This window comes from Marmota monax, unplaced genomic scaffold, assembly GCF_021218885.2.
Source record: "Marmota monax isolate L192 unplaced genomic scaffold, Marmota_monax_Labrador192_F-V1.1 WCK01_AAM20220418_F8-fsc00745, whole genome shotgun sequence".
In the NCBI taxonomy this organism is placed as follows: domain Eukaryota; kingdom Metazoa; phylum Chordata; class Mammalia; order Rodentia; family Sciuridae; genus Marmota; species Marmota monax.
In genome coordinates this window covers 21,766-43,794 of record NW_026692555.1, presented here as the reverse complement: position 1 = coordinate 43,794, position 22,029 = coordinate 21,766, and the positions used below count along the sequence as shown (strand labels likewise).

The 22,029-nt window shown below is 42.8% G+C and overlaps 1 protein-coding gene across 1 annotated transcript; it reads right to left on the bottom strand.

Annotated features, from left to right (window-relative positions):
• Window positions 1-7,295: 7,295 nt before the first annotated feature.
• On the bottom strand, window positions 7,296-21,767 carry LOC124093521 (transmembrane protein 132B-like). The gene is given in 5 exon segments (XM_058579766.1): window positions 7,296-12,107; window positions 12,110-12,524; window positions 13,410-13,601; window positions 15,981-16,251; window positions 21,568-21,767. Coding segments are annotated over 5 exon segments (1,791 nt in total). The 5' UTR covers window positions 21,747-21,767; the 3' UTR covers window positions 7,296-11,373.
• Between the last annotated feature and the right edge of the window lie 262 nt (window positions 21,768-22,029).

The following is a 22,029-nucleotide window of genomic DNA, read 5'->3' as shown; positions in this document are numbered from 1 at the left end:
GAAAGAAATTAAAGGCATAAAAATAGGAAAAGAAGAACTTAAATTATCACTATTTGCAGGTGACATGATTCTATACCTAGCAGACCCAAAAGGGTCTACAAAGAAACTATTAGAGCTAATAAATGAATTCAGCAAAGTGGCAGGATATAAAATCAACACGCATAAATCAAAGGCATTCCTGTATATCAGCGACAAATCCTCTGAAATGGAAATGAGGACAACCACTCCATTCACAATATCTTCAAAAAAAAAATAAAATACTTGGGAATCAACCTAACAAAAGAGGTGAAAGACTTATACAATGAAAACTACAGAACCCTAAAGAGAGAAATAGAAGAAGATCTTAGAAGATGGAAAAATATACCCTGTTCATGGATAGGCAGAACTAACACCATCAAAATGGCGATATTACCAAAAGTTCTCTATAGGTTTAATGCAATGCCAATCAAAATCCCAACGGCATTTCTTGTAGAAATAGAGAAAGCAATCATGAAATTCATATGGAAAAATTAAAGACCCAGAATAGCAAAAACAATGCTAAGCAGGAAGTGTGAATCAGGCGGTATAGCGATACCAGACTTCAAACTATACTACAGAGCAATAGTAACAAAAACAGCATGGTACTGGTACCAAAACAGGCGGGTGGACCAATGGTACAGAATAGAGGACACAGAGACTAATCCACAAAGTTACAACTATCTTATATTTGATAAAGGGGCTAAAAGCATGCAATGGAGGAAGGATAGCATCTTCAATAAATGGTGCTGGGAAAACTGGAAATCCATATGCAACAAAATGAAACTGAATCCCTTTCTCTCGCCATGCACAAAAGTTAACTCAAAATGGATCAAGGAGCTTGATATCAAATCAGAGACACGGCGTCTGATAGAAGAAAAAGTTGGCTACGATCTACATACTGTGGGGTCGGGCTCCAAATTCCTCAATAGGACACCCATAGCACAAAAGTTAATAACTAGAATCAACAAATGGGACTTACTCAAACTAAAAAGTTTTTTCTCAGCAAAAGAAACAATAAGAGAGGTAAATAGGGAGCCTACATCCTGGGAACAAATCTTTACTCCTCACACTTCAGATAGAGCCCTAATATCCAGAGTATACAAAGAACTCAAAAAATTAGACAATAAGATAACAAATGGGCCAAGGACCTGAACAGACATTTCTCAGAGGAGGACATACAATCAATCAACAAGTACATGAAAAAATGCTCACTATCGCTAGCAGTCAGAGAAATGCAAATCAAAACCACCCTAAGATACCATCTCACTCCAGTAAGATTGGCAGCCATTATGAAGTCAAACAACAACAAGTGCTGGCGAGGATGTGGGGAAAAGGGTACACTTGTACATTGTTGGTGGGACTGCAAATTGGTGCAGCCAATTTGGAAAGCAGTATGGAGATTTCTTGGAAAGCTGGGAATGGAACCACTATTTGACCCAGCTATTCCCCTTCTCGGTCTATTCCCTAAAGACCTAAAAAGAGCATGCTACAGGGACACTGCTACATCGATGTTCATAGCAGCACAATTCACAATAGCAAGACTGTGGAACCAACCTAGATGCCCTTCAATAGACGAATGGATAAAAAAAAATGTGGCATTTATACACAATGGAGTATTACTCTGCATTAAAAAATGACAAAATCATAGAATTTGCAGGGGAATTGATGGCACTAGAGCGGATTATGCTAAGTGAAGCTAGCAAATCCCTAAAAAACAAATGCCAAATGTCTTCTTTGATATAAGGAGAGTAACTAAGAACAGAGTAGGGACAAAGAGCATGAGAAGAAGATTAACATTAGACAGGGATGAGAGGTGGGAGGGAAAGGGAGAGAGAAGGGAAATTGCATGGAAATGGAAGGAGACCCTCGGGGTTATACAAAATTACATACAAGAGGAAGTGAGGGGAAAGGGAAAAATAATACAAAGGGGAGAAATGAATTACAGTAGAGGGGGTAGAGAGAGAAGAAGGGAGGGGAGGGGAGGGGAGGGGGGATAGTAGAGGATAGGAAAGGTAGCAGAATACAACAGACACTAGTATGGCAATATGTAAATCAATGGAAGTGTAACTGATGTGATTCTGCAATCTGTATACGGGGTAAAAATGGGAGTTCATAACCCACTTGAATCAAAGTGTGAAATATGATATATCAAGAATTATGTAATATTTTGAACAACCAACAATAAAAATTTTTAAAAAATGAAAAAAAAGATATATTGATAGAGATTATGTAATCCAAAAAACACAAGGAACACAGAAGAAAAAAGAATAGAGAAAAAGAAAGCCTCTGAGGCTTGTATGAAACCATTAAATACACCAATATACAAAGAGAGTATAGGCAGGAAAGGGAAAAGTTTTAAGAGAACAACAGTTGAAAACTTCCCAAATTTAATAGAAAACATTCATCTATACCCCTGATAAGCTCAAAACACTTCAGATAGGATAAATGCAAAGAGATCCACACTCTGACATAATAATAAAAATGTTAAAAGTATCAAGAGAAGAATGACTCCTCATATACCAGGGAACAACAACAAGGTCACGCTCTATTGCATCAGAAACTGTGGAGGCCAAGAGGGAGTGGAATGGCGTGTAAACTAATGAGAAAAACTATCACCCCAAAATGCCACATCTAGAAAAAATATCAAGAAGGAAAACTAAATAAAGCCAGCCCAGGAAACTAACGCTGAGAGCATTTGTTGCTGGAGATTTTCCTTATTAGAAATACTAAAGAAAGTCCTTCAGGATGAAAGCAGATGGTGACAGGTGACAGGTGGCATTGGAAAAGGTGATCAGGTGCTTATAAACATAGTATAAATGCATATCTCTTCTCCATTTTTAAGTGCTTTAAAAATCAATTGTATAAAGCCACATGAGTGTTCTGCACCTGGGCCAGTTACATATTTAAACACAGCAGACCTGACAAAGATGCCACATTGTCAGCAGCAGGGACCCGTGTGACCTTCGATGCCAAGCAGAGTGCTCACGGGCAGTTCAGGACCCCAGGGACACTCACCTGCACATTACCCTTGCTCCAAAGTGGCACCAAACTTCTTGAAGACGTTGCCTTCTTAAGTTTTTTCACCTCTACGAAGGAGAGCTGGGCCCAGAGCATGAGTATGCTGGCCAGCCCTTCTCGGTGCTGGAAGTTACTGTCCTTGGCACGACGACACAGGTGTTCGGTAAATTCCTCTCTAACAGTAGAGTACTGCTCATCATGTAGAACCTGCGAGCATCACAGTGAGCCGGGGAACATGGCCAGAGCTCATGCTCATGCCACAGCTGCCTGACATCAACCTTACCATGTCGTAGAGGATATTTCTAAAGCTGAATGAATTCTCACACGGTTGGTCCTCTCTACAGACTCCAGCTCAGGCAACAGACATTGGAACCAACTGTCAATACAGGGCAGGAGTGTGGCACAGCAGGGTGCCTTCCCTGGCTACATGTGTGGAGCCCTGGAGGCACGATGTACAGAGAAGTATTTTAGTTGTTCCCGAGTTAAATGCAATTGGCGCCTGCGTGAGTTTTCCTGCGTCTCCAGTTTTATACATAGAACTAACAGCCCCTGTCTGACAGGGACACATTTGAATAAAGTTTTTTCTCTCATTAAAATTCAACTTTGTAAGCTTTATGGAAATAGGGACTTTTCTTGGCCTTCTCCAAGAACTGAATTTGCCTGTCTTAGCTATAGACACTCAGGGCCACTCGGGAATGTCAGTGATGAGCAAGACTTGGACTCAACAAGTTCCCGAGACTTTCCCTGGAGCTCAAGGGCAGCCTGTTTCTCCTGGAATCTTTCTCTCAGACTTAAATAAGTCATTATTTTCTCTAACTCTTAGGGTCTCAGACAATAGATGTCCATGACAATGACAGCTATGACAATGTAGTTATGGCCACCTCTATGTACAACTTGAGGATTTCTCAGTATCTTCCTTGGAATGTCTTTTTGAAGAGATCCTTTCCTGGAACCTACCAATTAATTGTCTTACTATAACAAGAAATCATCCAACATGTTTTATTTCTTCTTTTTAAAATGTTTGGAAGTGCCTTTACAGGTATGGTGAGATACACTGTGGAACATACACAACAGGTTGTACTGAAAGCCATGGGCATCGAAATGGATAAATACATTACACAACCAAGAGTCAGAGAAGCACAGGGTGATACCAGCATGCTCTGTTCATAATATCTGGCATTAAGAATCCAACTTCAGAAAAGTGAAAAGTAAGGGATAACACCCTTTTCTTCCAAATGCCAGATAAAAATTATTTCTTCTATTTGCTGCCTGGAAACCACCCAGAATGTACAGTTGACTGGGCCCAGTGTGTCTGGCCACTCATTATGGTCTACAGCCAAGGGTCCACCAACTGTACAAGAGGCATCTGAGGCTGGGCCTGACAAGGGGGACACAGGTTTAAATCTCTAGGTAACATCATGCTCTCTAGACATCTATCACAGAGAAGCAGCACTGTAAAAATGATTGGCCACAGAAGACATGCGGCTGCCCCCTGTGAGCGTGGCCCTGCAGTGTGGTGCTCAGCGTGTGGGTGTGCTGCTTCTCACTGGGTCTCACGTCTTTTCCTCTGAGCTCAAGCATTTCTTTCCTTAGTTCTCCACTCTCAGATCCTGCCTTTCAGTTTTGATGTTTGCTTAAACCAACAACGATGTGTGGAGAAGGCCTAGAATATCTCGTAATGGAGCCCTGGACAACGGGTTTGTTCTCAGAATCCACTCTGAATTCTGAATTGTCGCCCTTGCTGTAAGTCCAAAGTAAGGCTCCAGAGGAGGACAACTAAGGAAGGAAGCCACTGGATCTGTGCTAAGAGGAGGGACATCTGCCAGTCCTGGCATCTTCTGGTGTCTGAACTGGTGGCTGTGGAACACTTTACTGCACAGGAGAACTGGGATGGTGGAAGGTCTACTGCACGTTTCCAGATGTGTCCAGTGGAGATTGGCAATATGGATGCTGAGTGCAGGAGTGGTGTGCTTCCTGTCAGCCCACGATGTTCATGGAATGGAAATGCTTGTACCATTTAGGAATATACATGGGAAAAATGGAGACCCTAAGTGATTGTGATCAGGAGAAAAGACACATTCTCTAAGGAAGCATCTTGGAGTGAAGTGAATACAACATAAGCTATTTCATTCAGTGAGTCAGATTCCTACAGGAGAGGTAACAGTAAAGTAGTAGGTCTTTCAGCTCCAACCTTAGAATGGAAAGTAGAAAACCCCATGTGCTCTTTTTGGTAGAAGGAAGTGAAAGAGAAGTGCCAAGTCAAAAGTAAGTTCCGCTATCCTGAAGAAGTGCAGTGGCCCTCCATATCCACAGCTTCTACATCCACTGATTCAACCCAGATCAACCCATTCAGAAAAAAATACATCTGTATTAAACATGAATACTTATTCCTGGTAATTATTCCCTAAACAGTACAGTATAACAACTATTTACATAGCATTGACATTGTGTTAGGAATCATAAGTAATCTAGAAATCATTTCAACTCTACAGGAGGGTTGTATAGGTTCTAGGCAAATCCTACTATACCTTTTTTACATAAAGAACTTGAGCATCCTCAGATTTTTGTAACTTCGGGGGGACCTGGAATCAAGTACTACAGATATGAAGAAGGGACCATAATATTTTCAAACAGGTAAAAAAATTCAGCATCACACAGACCCCAAATTCCAAAGCAGCATCCAACTCTAAAGTGTATCACTGCAGAGGGCGGTGGAGATGTATGAAAAAGCCATTGTCTTCTCAGTTTCTGCAGCATCTTAATGAGATTCAATCTTTAACATACAATGACAATGTTTCATCTGAACAACTGACCAAGAGGAGCAATTAAAGCCAAAGAAATTTTGAAGACGTTTCATAGAACACGAAGGTTGTTCAGCATTGAGTTGACAACATTATTGCTTCCTTAAACTGGGAAGATAATGTCCCTGAATGAACTTGAATTTCCACCTGGAAAGCATTGGTGTCCTACTTGTTTGAACCATGGAACAGTCTGTAAACACTGTAACCCAGGTTAGATGTCTCTACTTTTATACTTTTAGAAATTTCTAAAAGCAAACAACAAAAACACTCCATTACCTATCCAAATTGTATAAAGTCATAATGAAACTAACAAGTATTAAGGACTTTAATATTTTAAAAAACTGAAATACAGTTTTTGCATTTTGTGCTCATATGCACAAAAAATTAAATACAAAGTGATCCCTGTATTACATATCTCATTTCAAACTTTCTTTTTTGTTCCTTCTCTTTTTGAGATATAAACTGTGAACAGACACACTGAGCTCTAGGACAAGATATCTGGGTTCTGTGGCTCAGTCTTCCCATGTTTCAAGGAGAAAGAAGCTTTGAAAGCTGTTAGTGGGTAATAATTACCCAAGTGCTGAAAAGTAATCCTGATGGGGGGTGGGTTTGTACACCTAGCAAAGTTTTTTGGCTCATTTGCTGCCAAATGAGCCAAACATTTTATAAATAAGCAAGAAAGCCTGCTACCTCACAGCCTAGATTTCACAAGCCAACTACCTCACAGCCTACATTTCACAAGCCAGCATTTACAGGGGTCTGAAGGGTCTGATGAGAGACCAGGTGTGGCATGAAACATTTACGACATGCCAAGTTACTGCCTGAGACACTCATATGCACCCTGAGAACAATGGGTAGTATTTGCCAAAGTGCCAAAGATAACACTGGCAGTTTCAAGAAATGCACTTGCAGCCTTAGGTACTTGGCCAACACACCCACCAGTCCCTCAAATGAACCAGCTACCTCATCTTCTAAGCAGAGGCCCCTGCTGTCCTGTGTCTCATTTGCATCTCTAGAGCTTCCATCTGGATCCTCAGCACCCAGGCTCAAGCCCATGCAAAGCTACTGCCCAAATGCATCCACAAAACCAAGTCACTGACCAGGGAAAGCCAGAGGGTGGTCAGTTATTACACTACCAAACACCCACTGCACCTTGCACTTTAGACCTGATTTCAAGGTGGTCTGACCCTCAACAGAGACATGAGAAATGAGTCCTCTTTGTAAGATATCTGGAAAGTTTCCCCAGCCTGTTAGGAAAACAAATGGGAAAATTTTTAAATCTCAAAGTCATCTTTGACTTTTAGGGAATATTTCGTTTGGGTGTCCATTTATTACGTCATCAAGGATGTTACAATCTCTGGCTGAAAAGAAAAATATATGTATCTATAAATATAGCCAATCATATAGAAGTTGAAATTAGAAAAGGAACATGTAGGTAAAATAATGAAACAATTGAAGAATGTTTAAATGTTTATTTTCATGTTAAAAACGATGAATTACCCTGTGGTTAGAATATACCATTATGCTGGAAAAGTGAAGTCACTTTATTTCTGAAATATTTCCAGGAAAAAAGGAAAGATCCAAAAGTAATGAAGAGTAAAATCAAAATATTCCAGCAAGTTTCATCAACATTGCCAACATGAGCCACGTCCTTTCCAGGCCAGAATTCCTAACTCAATGCATTTCACGATGTCAGGTCCTAATGTTTTTCCCATCATCAGTTGAGATATTTTGGAGTTGGAGGTCTGTACATTTAAATGCTACAGTTTTGCATGCTTTTATTTTAAAATGTGTTTATTCTGATACACCTCTCAGAGTTTCAGTGTAATGTCTATATTACATACAAAAATATCTGATATCCACATTTCAGCATAGCTTTTCCACCATCCAACCTGTCCCTTTACATACAGGTGATGTACGTCACAGAACACATATGTAATTTTAATTGAGAGGAAGGTTACTAAGTTTATAAACCATCTGAGGTGTCATTTACAGAGACCAGAATGGAGAATTAAGATAGTTTTTAAGATGATTAGAGTAGAAAGCCCAATGATGCCAGTGGCATGAAGGATTCAGATGAAGCCACCCTCAGTGGACTGAATGGATCTTTGCTGACAAAACTTTTACTATGGTCTCAATTTGCCAATATTAGAAAGATCCCTTTCTAAAAAGCTGATCAATTTACACAAAGGTGGACTTCTTAAAACTTAAAAATCAGCAAGTACATATCTCCAGATATGGCGATGGGACAGAAACACCAATCCATGTTTTCACTGCATTCATGTGCATAAATCGAAACTTTCTGTGTAGATATGGAGGATTATTGTAGGCTGGGAATTTACCCTGGCCAGTGTGTGCAACAGCTAGGAAGGTGATGTTTCTTCTCTTGGTACACAGAGTATTCTGGGGTTTGCGGGATCTTTTTCTTCCTCTTCTTGCTCTCTCAAATGCAGCACACCTATGTTTAAAAGCAGGCTTTTTGGTCTGGCAGCTGCTTCTTGGTCCCTGTACTCTGGACTTGAAAGAGGAACACGGGGACCTGGAGACAGTGGCTGCACATCTTCAACTGCTCCAAGCCACGCAGTCCTCAGCTCACATCTCAAGCTCCCTGCCTGCGACCAATGTCCACAGCCTGCAGGTTCCTCCCTCAGGAGGAGTCTGAGCGTGCCACTCTATGGGGGAAAAGGGGACTTGGCAGCCCTTAACAACCTGGGGCTAGGTTATTCATGGAGCCCCAGGATCTGAATATCTCAACCATGAAAACCCAGAGAATGAAGACAGGTGAAAGCATGGTGACTGGAAACTGGAGTTCAAGGCTTAATAGTTTATGTTGTTCCCGTTTGGGTTTAGGTATCTTGAGGTGTAGTGCTTAATAGCTGTGGCTGACTAGCTGGAAAACAAGGTGATCTAACCCATGGTTTATACTCTGCAGTAAATAGGAGCATAAAATACTTCAATGAAAGGTGTCCATGCCACATCTGAAAACAACTGTCACTCTTGAGTCCCACTAAATGGTCTACGTTTGACTCTTCAGCTTCAAGCACACACACGTGTACATATGTGTGTGTGTTTGTGAGTGGATATTATATAGTAAAAGGGACCCTTTCCCATGACCTTCCATTTGACTTCCTCCATGTTGAACTAACTGAACTCTAATGTGAAGGAGCACAGGTGACTATATGGGCGCTGATTCATGCTGGGTGAGTCTGTGTTGTCCACCAGAAGCTTCTTCAGGATCATGGTCAGCTTCCAGCTCCATTTAGGCTGATCTGGCACAACCCAATACTCTGTGTTTGCTCTCTGTCCCTGCCCCATGTTCCCACCTCAGGAAAGGCTCCAATTTGTATGTTCCTTAGTGATGCTCCCCACGACAATGGCAATTCCTCCCAAACTATGCCCCCACCAAAGTCTCGATGTGCCAGTGGTTGGGAGGCAGCCTGCTGAGTAAACTCCTCCCCTTCAGTTCACACTCCTCACTTTCAGAAAGGACCTCCATTATTTCTTTGATATTGAAGCTCCAAAAGAAGATGGAACTGAAAACGTCTCCTAGAAGGAGCCAGACTTCCTGGATAGCTTGGCTGTGCATCCATCAGGCATGAACTCTCTTCTGTCCTCACAGTTGTTCTGTGCTACCTTCCCACTAAGCCCTCTGAAAGGCCACTGGCTAACCAGGGAGCTCTTCCTAAAAGGCGCCAGCTGTCCTGCAAACTCCTTTTGCAGTTAAGGCCTAGGTATTCTGCTTCATTCTCCAGTTAAGTTGAAGCTCTCTGCAGTCCCTGGCTTCAGCTCCTAAGCGCCATTTTAAATACTTATAAAACCAATCCAATACCAGCCTCTGAGGTCACCACTATACCACCTGCAATTTCAGCCCTGTTTGTGGCATGCAAGAGATATAGGAGAAATTTCTGGCTGCTGCTTCATGGCTAGAAGAGGCTGAGTTGTCAAGTTCCCATCCATGAGAATCTAAAATAAGAGAGCAATTGAATGAAAACAATTCTCTTTTGAATAGCTCAGTTGTCAGCCACTGGGAGTAAGGGTGACTTGCTGCAAGTGCCTCCTACTTTGGGCCTTTCAAATTCCATTTCTTAGGGATGCAAATGGCTCAGTTAACTCATAATGAGACAGATTAGTCCAGTGTCTGCTTTTCCACCTATAGCATCTTAATAAATAAAAATGTCGCATTTTGCTAATCTGAAATTCTTGCTTTGAGATGATGATTCATGATGATTCTAAATATTTTTATTTAAAAATTATACAAGAATCACTTTTTTCCTCTTAGCACTTTGATTTTTCAATAGCTATAGTTTGTTCATAATAGCTGCTTCTTGGGCTCTGGAACAGTCATTTATTTTTGTGAATTCTGGGGGGAACCCATTGCTTTTCCCACAAATGCACACCTGTGAAGATAGTTATTGTATGGATAATTTATATGTATTGCTAACTTGAAACATCATTTAATTTTTTTTTTTTTCTGGTAAAATGGAAAGTTTAATTGGAAGCTATTTCCTGGGCAATTTCCCTTCAGCGCAGATGTAGATGGATTCTACCTTTAGATTCAGTTTGGATGGTACATTGTGTTGACTACAAAGAACCTGCATAATCACTGCTCCCTAGGGGCTTTCTGCCCTCAGCAGTGTACTCCAGGAGCTCCCCAGGATTCTTAGCAAACAGAGGACAAAAATAAATGTGTGTGTTCACAACTTTCCTCCAAGTTGTTTTAAACTTCACATAGAAAAATGTAAAGAGATGACCCTCCCTCACTGGATATCAACATTTTAAGCAAAACCCCTGTCCCAGTCATACACAAGAAAGTTCAACAGCAAAAGGTAGGAAAAAGAAAGTGAGAATAAGCTTCTTAGATGCTGTCACTAAAGAAAGAAGTGCTCAAAACTTGAAAAACCTGACATCCTGTATGGAGACCCAGGAAATGATGTGACGCGGCAAATCCCAGGGAATAAAACTCATTTGTAAATCACACAGATCTCAAAGACTGAAATTTCTTCTCTTCATGTTTCAAAAAAAATTCCAGAGGTCAAAGGAACAGGTGCAGGTGGAAATGTATATAAAAATACTGAGCAGCGCTCCTAACAAATAAGGATAGCTACATTCAGTCACCTCTCATGTGTGTCCAAACCCAGGCCACGGGCTGTACCTGCCCACTGTGCTTTAAAAGGTCTAGGAACAGGAAAATCACCATCCAAATCTCTCCTCACTACACACAGCCATTCGCCATGAGATGACTAACAATGTCTGTGGGGTCGGGTTTACTCTACCTGCACTGAGCTGGTACCAGGCTGTAGGCAAAACTGTTGTCACAGAATTCCTCCAGTCCCTACATGTAGCTGTTTTAGAGGCATTTCCCAGCTTAAAACCCAGCTGACGTAACTCTCCAGGCCTCTGAAACATGCTTAGAAAGGGCTCCCTCCAGACCTCCACGAACTCAGCTTTGTGAAGTCACCCTATTGCTGATCAGACTCACTGCTCCACCGTTCAGAAAACAGAAGGCATAAAGGTGAATACAACATAAGAAAGGAGTTTACATCTGGTCCTGCAGTCTTTCCATATAGTCTCTGAAGTCCTGTGAGTCCCCCAGCCCCATGTCCTGGCAGACCCACTTGATGTTGTCATCACAGTCAAACAGGATGGAGTTGGTGTACGGGCCCCCATCCTCAGGGAGGATGGTGGTGTAGGAAGTAAACTTGACCCTCTTCCTCTTCGGAGCAGAAGAGTTCACAGGTTTGTTTTTCATCTCTTTCTCATAGACATAGTCAGAAGGTCTGAGGAGATGACTGTGGAAGGGCTTCTGGGAACCTCCATTCAGCAGGAAGTTCCTCTCCTCGAACTGCAGCCCCCTGTCTATCATGGTCGTGCACTCCTCCGAGGGGAGCGTGATGTCCACTGGGTTCTCCAAAAGCTCCACCTCGTTCCCAAGCCAGACCCAGTCGTGGGAGTGGGGGATGTTGCCCTGCTCGCTCACCGCAAGCCTTTTGTGTCTGTACTTCCAGGCAAATGCCACGCAGTTGATCAGGAAGACCAGGATGGCCAGGCAGAAGATGCAGAGCAGGGCGTACATGCCGATCTCCAAGTCCGTCAAGCCCCTGGAGGCCACTGTAAGGTCACTAGGGTTACTGGATTCTGGAAACTTCCCCTGGGTGGGGAAGCTGGTGAAGGCATCTGCACCACCACTCTTGAGTAGCTTCTTGTCCTTCCCCTCCCCAGGCAGCGGCAGGGTTGTGCTCCTGTTGGTCCTGTCCTCTGGGCCAGCAGGGCCCCACACTGGAGCCACTCCTGGACTGCTCGCTCCTGGCTCCCTTCCCGCTCTATGGAGTTGCTCAGGTGATCTTTGTATTCCCGGTTCACGCCCTCAATGTCATTGCTGCCTCCTCGGTGCTCCTCCTCGATGCCTGGTGCAAACCTGACCTTGACGCTTCCTTTACCCACAGCAAGAACACTCTTCCTCTTGGTCTTCTGGCAAGGCTCACTGATCATCATCTCCAACTTTATCAGGGGCCCTTGTCCTTCGCCCTCTGCAACCACAACTGGCCACTGGGACTGCAAGTTTGGCTGGACAGACACCACCATTTCATCCAATGATGAGACAGTTATGGAAAAATCCTTGGGATCATAAATGTCTAAAGGTGTCACGGAGCCATCACTGAACAAAATCCAAGAACTGACTATGGCTTCCTGAGGGAAACGAAATCAAAGCATGATCAGCTCCCTTCAAATTTACAACATAAGCAAGATTTCCTATATAAACGCTTTTAAGTATATGTAGAAAAAAATCTTCCATTTTATAATCTTTACCAGTTCTTGTCATGCCTTGAACTGGCATCAATAATCTGCAGGAGCTCCACTGGTATGAGAAATAAATAATAAGCTTTCATGAATGCACTAAAGTGTAAATTAATTTACTGCATGCCATATCAAAGAATTTGACTTTGACCTTTCTAAAAACACTTTGAAAGATCAGGCAATTTATCTGAATCAATTTTAGGTGCAACTAATCAGGCTACTGCTAAAGATAATATCGCTTTGAACCTTCTTTATTAGGAAGCCAATGCTGATGAAGCAAAACACACTCTGGTAAATTTCTTGGTAAACGATGGATTATGAAGTTGGACTGCTTGAACGGCCCAGTGCCTCGGTTATCTTTATAAATGATTTGCAACAGCCAGGCACAGTGATGCACACCTGTAATCCTAGCCAACCAGGAGGTTGAGGCAGGAGGATCATGAGTTCAGGGCCAGTCTCAGCAACTTAGCAAGATGCAGTATCAAAAATTACCCATTTGGTTTGGCCAAGGTAAAAAAACATGGCCCTCAGCTCACAGTCCAACAGCAGACTGTGCCTATCACAGGTTATCCTGCTGGAGAACAAATGGCAGAGGAAATGAGCCTCCATCTCTACACGCTTTCCTAGACCCAATGTGCTGGGGGAGATGCAGGGAGCAGCTCCAAGAACAGCAAGGGGCTGCAAGGGGCTGCGAGACCCTGCTGACCCTCTGTGTAGGACAAAACGACCTGGAGAGGAGCTGACCATGGACCAGGGCACAGGCCTCCAGGCTCTCACCTGCTGTGGGGCCTGGAGGACATCCTGGGCAGCCACTGTGGAGACGATGACCCTTCGGTCCACCCTGTGAGGCTGCAGGGAGAGGGACAAGCCAGCCACCAGCTGAACACCCAGCTCCACGATGGTGATGCGGTCATCCAGGACAATCACTGTCTTCTCAGCCAGGATGGAGTCAGAGAGAGGTGAGAGGACCTGGGGAGTAAGTGAGAAAGCGCGGTCTCTGCCCACGTGACAATTTCAAGTCCTGGAGCTGGCGGGGCCTCGGGAGACTCTGCAGTGCTCTACAGAGCGCACACAGGAAGACTGCTTACGTAGGTATCCTGCCATTGTCCAATTAAACTTAGCACTTGAAGGAGTTTTATAAAGGTCACCTTAATCCACTTCCTTTCTTGGGATTCATGCCATGATAACAACAGTGTATTTTCTGAGATAAGCTTGTTTTAAGTTAGAGGCAATAACTCAAATTGCCTGCCTTGGTACTCAGCACTCAAAGAGTAGCGCTTTCCCAACAACCGACATTCAGGCTTTGAAAGCAGTGGCCTGTGGTCAACTCTTTTGAAGGAAATGGTGCTCAGCCCTCCTCCTGCTCACATCCCTTCCAATGGGCAGGTTAGATGCCTATCATGGGACAATATGATCACTGTGTGGACCACTGTGGGATAACTGGATGAACAGTTAAAGTGGGGCAGGGAATAGTCATGTCCTAAGGAGCCGTTCCTACCACTTTACCATCTAATGTGCAACCATGGGAGACTGAAACCGGGACAGGAATATGTCAAAGGCACAATTTCTAGAACAGTCCCCCTAAATGTTGACCTTAACCTTCAAACACAATGAGAAAGCACTCTACAATCACACTGTTATATGGCATAGCTGGCTCTAAAACAAGGGTCTCCCGAATTATACAGGAACCCTTAACAGCAGAGTGTGTTCCCCAGCTGGTAGCAGGAGAATTCAGACTCTAAGTGTGAGAAGGACTGAATCCAGCCATTACTGATGAGAGAGGGACCATGTGAGAAGGAATGGAGGGGTCCTCTTAGAGGACAGGGCAACACCTGGCTGACAGTAAGGAAACTGTGACCTCAGTGTTATAACTATAAGAGAGCTAAGTTCTTCCAAGAAACTGAATGAGATTAAAATCCAATGAGTTCCCCAAACTCCAAGATTAAGGGCCAAGCCCAGCCAGCACCTGGATCTCAGCCTTAGGAACCCTAAGCATAGAACCAGCCCACCCACCAGGACTGTGTACCCACAGAATATAACTTAATAAACTACTGTTGTCTTGAAATGTTAAATTGGTGGTAATATATTACACAGAAATAGACACGAATATAGAATGTTACATATTTAATTCAACTTTGTCGAAAATTAACTTTGGCAACACCTAAAATAAGACATAATTAACTATGAGCAGTAACATTTTAAATTTGCAAAAATAAAACAAGCTGTGACTTTTTCTTTTTTAATCTTGCCAAAATCAGTTAGAAATTATTTTACTATTAGTATGATGAAAATAGAGACCACAGTATTTACAAAGACATGTTTTTCATTGAGAAATTAACCCCAAAGGGTTTTGAGAGGAGGGAGTAGACCTCCAATACCGATGTAACTAAAGTCTGTCTAGTCATTGTAAATATTTATCTGTCAATTTTGACAGATTGGGGCCAGCTTGATGTTTTAAATCTTGAGTATAAAAATTTAAAGGCTTATTCAATTTTTTACCATTTTGTTGAATATATTTGAAATCTGTTTTTACACTTTTTTTGGTAATTGTACCATGAAATTTGAAAACCACCAAAAATTAAGAGAACTTTTATAAATTCCTTTTCTGGTGTAATGTTAAGTTGTATAGATTATTAATGCATGTCCAGTGAATATAACCCTGGTTTTGTGATAAATCTGCTTAGATTTTATTGGTGACATGTTAGATTAGTGGTTGCATTAAATAACTAAATTCCCATTGTGGTTATTAATTGAAATTGTCTTTAAGCAGAAAGTTATTTGTGACTATAAGCTTTGTGCTTAGAGAATGTATGTGTTTTTATCTGTCAGTATGGGAGGACATAAACTGTTTGCATCACTAAAAAAAAAAAAAAAAGAAAAAAAGAAAATAGAGAGCTTTTAACTATAGATTCTTTGTGATTTATAGCCAAATACATGCTTTAAAAAATCTTTGCTTACTGTTAAAGGTATAATATAGCTAAATGGTTAAATGTCAAGGTTGAGGAGAAATTTGCTTTCAGAGGTTCTACCACCTCCTAGTACAGATTAAAAAAAAAAACAGTGTCATATCGGGAAAAGGGTGACTTACACTATGTGTTTCATTTAGCTTTCTCTGGTAAAAACAGATCAGGCATTTTTCTCAACCATCTCTAAAATACAAAATGTGTTTAGGTTATGAAAATTGGTGAATACTCTATTGCTTCTCGTGATTCTGTTACAGGCAGACTCGGTATCTGCACATTTGCACAATCACCCTCACACATGTGCACACCCCTCCATGGCAGCATTTGCCTGCATCATCAGCAGGTACTGGTGTTGGAGAGGTGGCAAAACATGAACCCCCTGTACCTGAACAGTGGTGATTCCCGGCTTCCGACCAACCAGGGTCCTGCCATCCTGTAACTGGGCGACTCTGGGCTCCTCCACCTTCATGAACTCTGTCACAATGTCAGTGATGTCAAACTGCCAGTCTGGGCCCAACATGTAGGTCAGCTGACCCAAGTCAGATAACTCAGTCACAAACTGGGTGAGGACGCGCACCAGGGCATGCTGGTACTGCAGGGAGCAGCCTCGCCCCTTATTTTCCTCGTCCTCCTCGTCTTCGCTCTCCCAGGTGGGCCTGAACACAAACAGACCACAACAGAGTAAGCGTCCTTGTTGGGAAAGAGTGTCATGTGCCCCTGGTTTAGAGTCTAGGTGACGGCGCAGAGTGAAATAAAGTGGCTTTTCTCAGGCCAAATCTGTTCATCCACTGATTCACTCAACTTTCAGCAGTTAATTCATTCAATACCTTTTCAGCAGTCACCGTGAGCCACACAGGCTGCTTCACACTTAGAAGGTGGACAGCAAGTGCACCCTGGCTCCCCTGGTCCACTGCCACAGGAGACTCCAGACCAGACAGGCAGAAATGGAGCCTCTGCTCTTTGCCTTCTGGAAACTGGGCATCAAAATACGATTCCCCATGTGGGAATGAAGCAAGACTGTGGCTTCTGAAGCAGAAATGCGAGGTCCTCAGACAGAGGAGCTCTCTGGATTCCTGCTTGCACTCCCTGTTGGGCCTTGAGCCAGGTGCTCTGCTCTCCCATGGGCTCAGGTACCTCATGCTGAAAATAAGAATGGCTGCCTGTTCCTCCCCTTTGGGAGTATAAAGATCAAGGACCAAGGACATCAAGGTGTGAAGACACTGGGAAAGCCCCTTAGGAACTGCAAAGACAAACCAGGAGCCAGTGGGCTTGGCCTGCTCTCATTTCCCACTCCTCACTGGCCTGGGCCAGTGGACTCCACAGAAGCAGCTTCCTCCTGCTTAGGCCCTTGGGGTGCCAGAGTGCTCTCCCCTGGCACATCCTGCCCTCCCCACAAGTACTGCTCTGGGAGCAAAGCTGCTCGTGTTACTGGTAAAACTTGTGAGTGGGTCGCTCCTTTCACCCATTCTGGCTTTTGCTTTCCTTCACCAAGGCTCTGGCCCTTCCTCCAATCCTGGCACATGCTCTCCATCTATCCACAGCCCACCCTGAGTAATCCTCTGGTTCTGCAATTCCAGAACCTTCCCCTAAAGAAGAACCTCTCCTGTGGCCTCATAGGAGAGGACTTTGATTCATGGCTGTTGCCTAGTTTGTGACCACCAGTGAGGAGGAATACATCAGGGGATGAAATGACAGCAATTCCTATGTACTGTTGTTACACCTACTATGGGCCTAGTCTCCCCACAATGACAGCTGACTTTACAACAGCCACACGTTTAACTCATTCATTCCTCACAAAACTTGAAGACTGAAGTTGGACTGCTATCCTGATCATGTGGATAAGAAAGGGGCCACATAACTGATCATGTGCAGAGGCAGGGCTAAGCCAAATCTGGTTGTCCCTGTGTGCATCCTCACTGGTTCTACAACTAACCTCATCTTCACTGTGGCTATGACAAAAGGCTCACAGTGGTTAACACGTGTGTTACAGTTTAGATCTGAGGCATTCCCAAAAGCTCATGTACAGAACGATGAAAGAATGTTCAGAGGTGAAAAAATCAGATTATGAGACCTGTGACTTATTAATCCACTGATATGTATTAACTGGTGGTAACTGTAGGCAGTGGGGGGTAGTTGTAGGAGGCAGGTCACTGGGAGTAGGCTTTAGGGGTTTATATTTTGTCCCTGCTGAGTGTGGTACTCTTTCTGCTTCTTGGTTACCACGTCCTGAGCTACTTTCTTCCTCCCTGCCCTTCTGACACGATGGTCTTCCTCACCTCTGGCCCAGAGCTATGGAGTCAGCTGACCATGGACTGAACCTCTGATACCATGAGCTGAAATACACTTGTCATTCTCTATGTTGTTCTTGTCAGGTCTTCTGATCTCAGTGACCCAAACTGACTAAAACACGTGACAACTGCTAACTAGCAGGCTTGCATCCAGTTCCATTTGATTTCTGAAATATGTGTTAATTCACAATAGGTCAATCTGCCTCCTTGAACCAGCACTGTGACCAGCAATTCCAGTTTCCTGAAGCGAGAAGTAAAGATCTTTATGGGTAAGAGAGATGCCTTCAGAGGGAAAGGGACACAGCATTAAAAACATTGTGACATACTGAAAAGTCATTCCCATTCTATTTTTGAGTCCATCAGAATACATCACCAGCACTGTTTCTGTTCAGTGTTACAAAGTCTTTAAATGCTGTCCTGATACTTAACAAAGACACACAGAGAGACAACATCTACTCAGAAATTTAAAACATTGTTTTATTTGTATTAATTTTTGATACAATTCATTTTATAATAAATGATACCAGCTGTCTTTTTTGTGCTAGTGATGAGAAGTTCCCCTTAATTAAGTGGATAAAACTGAAAGAAGTGCATTATAGAGTATATTTTACACTTCATTAAAAGGTGGCAGTATGATAAAAGTTGTCAGTAAATACGTGAACTTTTAGAAGTTCTGAATTATTGAAATAAAACAGTTCTGTTAGGTTAAGATAAACTGTATTCTATTAATTCTTTTAACTTTTAATTTTGAAATCATCACAAATTCACTGAAAGAAAGAAAAAGTATGGAGAGATCCCATACACTCATTACCAGTACTGCAAAGTGACTATCTTTGTAATGAGAGGACAATACCCAAACCAAGCAATTGGCCTTGGCACACACAGAGCTCATTCAGATTTCACCAACTTTAGAGTCACTTGTGCCTGTATGCATGCATGGATGTGCAATTTAACCTCCATGCATAACTTATTTTGACCTGGTAACAAAGTTTGACCACTTGAAAGGTAGGCACCTTAATTCCATTTAGGTTCCTTGCCCTCCCTGCTTTCACAAACAATTGTTTTAAAGACTTCCTCTATGTGCTTTAAGCACCACATTGATGAGGTCCTAAGTTTTTGTTTCAACCAAATATGATTGTCAAATATAATTTAAGAAATTCATGAATTCAGGAAGACTTCTATCCTATTTAATTTTCACTGATTCTGTCATTCTTTTTTTCCTTTTCAAAGTTCCAAATCTTTTTCAGTTATCATTTTCTTTTTCTTTGGAGAAGCTCCGCCAGCCATTCTTTGAGGGTAGGTCTCCTGGAAATAAATTTTATCTCTCTTCATGTAAGAATGTCTTTATTTCCCCTTCATTCTTGAAGAATACTTTTTCCAGATATAGATTCAGGACTGACAGTTCTTTTCTTTCACCATTGGAAAAATGTGCCACATCTTTCTGGCCTCCTTGGTCTCAGGTGAGAAATTCATCCTCATTCAAATTAGTGTAATATATGGATGTTTTTAAGATTCTTCCTTTGTCTTCTAAGTTTCACAAGCTTAATTATGATTTGCCTTGGCATGGATTTCTTTGGATTTGTCACTTTTGTGATTTCCCAACTTTTCAAATCCATAAGCTGTGTCTTTTGTCAAATTTGGGAAGTTTTCAGCCACTATTTCTTCAAATACTGTTTCATCCCTATACCCTTTCCTGTCTCCTCAGATTCTAATTACAGAACTTTAGATCTTTTGTCATTGTTCACAAGTCCCTGAAGCTCTGTTCGCTTGTTCCCAACCTACTTCTCTCTTACTCATATTGAGTAAATTCTTTTGTCTGCCCTCCACTGACTTGATCCTCTGACAGCCCCAATGACAGTTACTCTCTTTTTCAGTCCTATGATTTACATCTTCTTCTTTATGATGAGTACATGTGCTTGCTGAGATTTTCTAATTTTTTGTTTTGTTTTGGGGCTATTTATAATTCCTCACTGAGAGCTTTGTTTTTTTTCTCCCTGCTTGGTATAACAAGTGATTTTCAATTTTCTTCTGCACATTCTGAATATTATGAAAGAAAACCCTGGATCCTACTAAAACCTGTTTTAGTAACTTTGTTCTGTTTCAGTGCACAAGTGCTGATGGGCTTTTCTGAGCTTTGGCTCTAAGGACAACTTGGGCTCGGAGCCCAGGTGATCTGTTTCAGACACCATGGGGTACCCACTCCTTCCCTGCTAGTTTTGCCCAAAAGGCAGAATGCACACCCCTGGAAGAGGTAGAGGGTGAGCCAAAATCAAGAAGCCACACAGGCAGTCAGCTCTGGGCCTGTCCTTCGGGTTTCAGGGAAGAGTCTTGAGTTCCATCCTCGGCCTCTGCTGAAGGGCCCACTTTTCCAACAGGGAGTCTCTTGCTTTTCCCATAGCTGGCCATCTAGTGATGCTAAAAACTTCAACATCCTCAGGTCCTGTTCCTTTTTAACAGTCCTGCCTCCATTTACCTCTCCTCTTGCATTTTACCATATGTAGCAAGAAGACTCCAAGGTGCACACCCATCACCTCCTCAGCCACAGCCAGCCTCACTTGCTTTCCACATAATGGCAGTACCCAGCTCTGCTGAGCGCTCTGCTGAGCACTCTGCAGCCTCCTAGCAAGGATCGGCCTTCCTCAATTCCCTCCAGGCCCTCAGTGGCAGCATTCTGAAATCTAGATTTCTACCAGCCCTGCAGTTGTCTGTGCAGTGAGTGATTTCCCCAGGATGCTCCTCTCACATTCTGAGCGCCATCACCACCTTCCCTGTTGCCACTCAGGCCAACCTTGGCCTTTCCTCTCCTGTTTCTGGTCTTCACCCTGATGAGCAGATGTGAGGGAAGAGCCCACCTCTAGGATCTGTCTGGTTGTTGCAGGTTATTTGGATCCTTTTGTTGAAGGACTGGGGCCCCCATTTTCTGACTGGTGCGCATCCTCAGGCTACTCCCAGCTCCTAAATACTGTCACCCTCTCTCCTTGAAATGTGGCTCAGTCCATCTTCAAAGCCAGCAACACCCTGTCCAAATGTTCACACCTTCAGATCCCTACCATTTCCACTATGCTATTGGCTATGGAGAATGTTCTGCTCTCAAATGGCTTATCTGATGGATCTGGTCCACCAGGGTACTCTCCATTGATCAGTTGTTTGTAGCTATTTCTGTGAAGTCCCCTCACCACCCTATCAGATCAGTGTTTGGTGATGGGAATCTTGGAGAGCAAGCAGTTCATCTTTAGAATTCTGTCTAGTGGAGTATGCATCACATCACTGAACTCTTGGGACAACTCTTCAGTAATATTATTCTCAATTCAGATAAAGAAACTGAGGAATGGATAGGTGAAGCCACAAGTTCACAGAGCTTTAAGTGGGAAAACCAGGGTTTAAAACTCAGTCAACCTCACTCCAGAGCTCACAGTCTTAATCCCTGCATTGTGTCCATGAGAAATGACCAACATCCATGAGCAGGGAGACTAAGGAAGAGGAACACAAGAATGAATGGGAGTGAGATGGGGATGGAAAACAGCTGAGCCAATGCCAGGCCCCATGCTAGGCACACCTATCATCTCACTGAATCCTCACAACTACTCTAGAAGGTGTTAATACTAAAATGTGAGTGAGTCCCAAGTCAGACTCATTTGAACCCCAAGCACAGACCACTGTAACCCACTGTGGTATGGTCCTCACCTTCTGTTGGAGGCCACCGGGATCCTCCAACCCTTGATCTGGCTCATCTCTGTGTCTGAGATCTCAATCTGCAAGGGGAGTTGGGGCGCCCAGACAGTGACTTCCACCTGGGAGGTGAACTGCTGGTGGGTGAAGTTCACTATCGTGTCCACTTTACTCTTCATTTCCTTCCCATTCATGAAAATGGAGTCACAGTTGTTGGAAACCTTTGGGGAAGAGAGAGAACCATGAGATGCACCAGAAAGAAAAGCACAAGCAAAACCTAACAACAGCAAAGCACGTGAGCAGTTATAGCTCTGATTATTAAGACACCAGGATGACAGAAAGAACATGACTCCCATAAAAGGGTAATTTGTAGGCACTAATTAGTGACAAATACTGATAAACAGACTCCAGAAAAACCATTTTGTTACAAAACTCTGACAAGTAAACCCATAAACATAATTTAATGGAGTTACACAA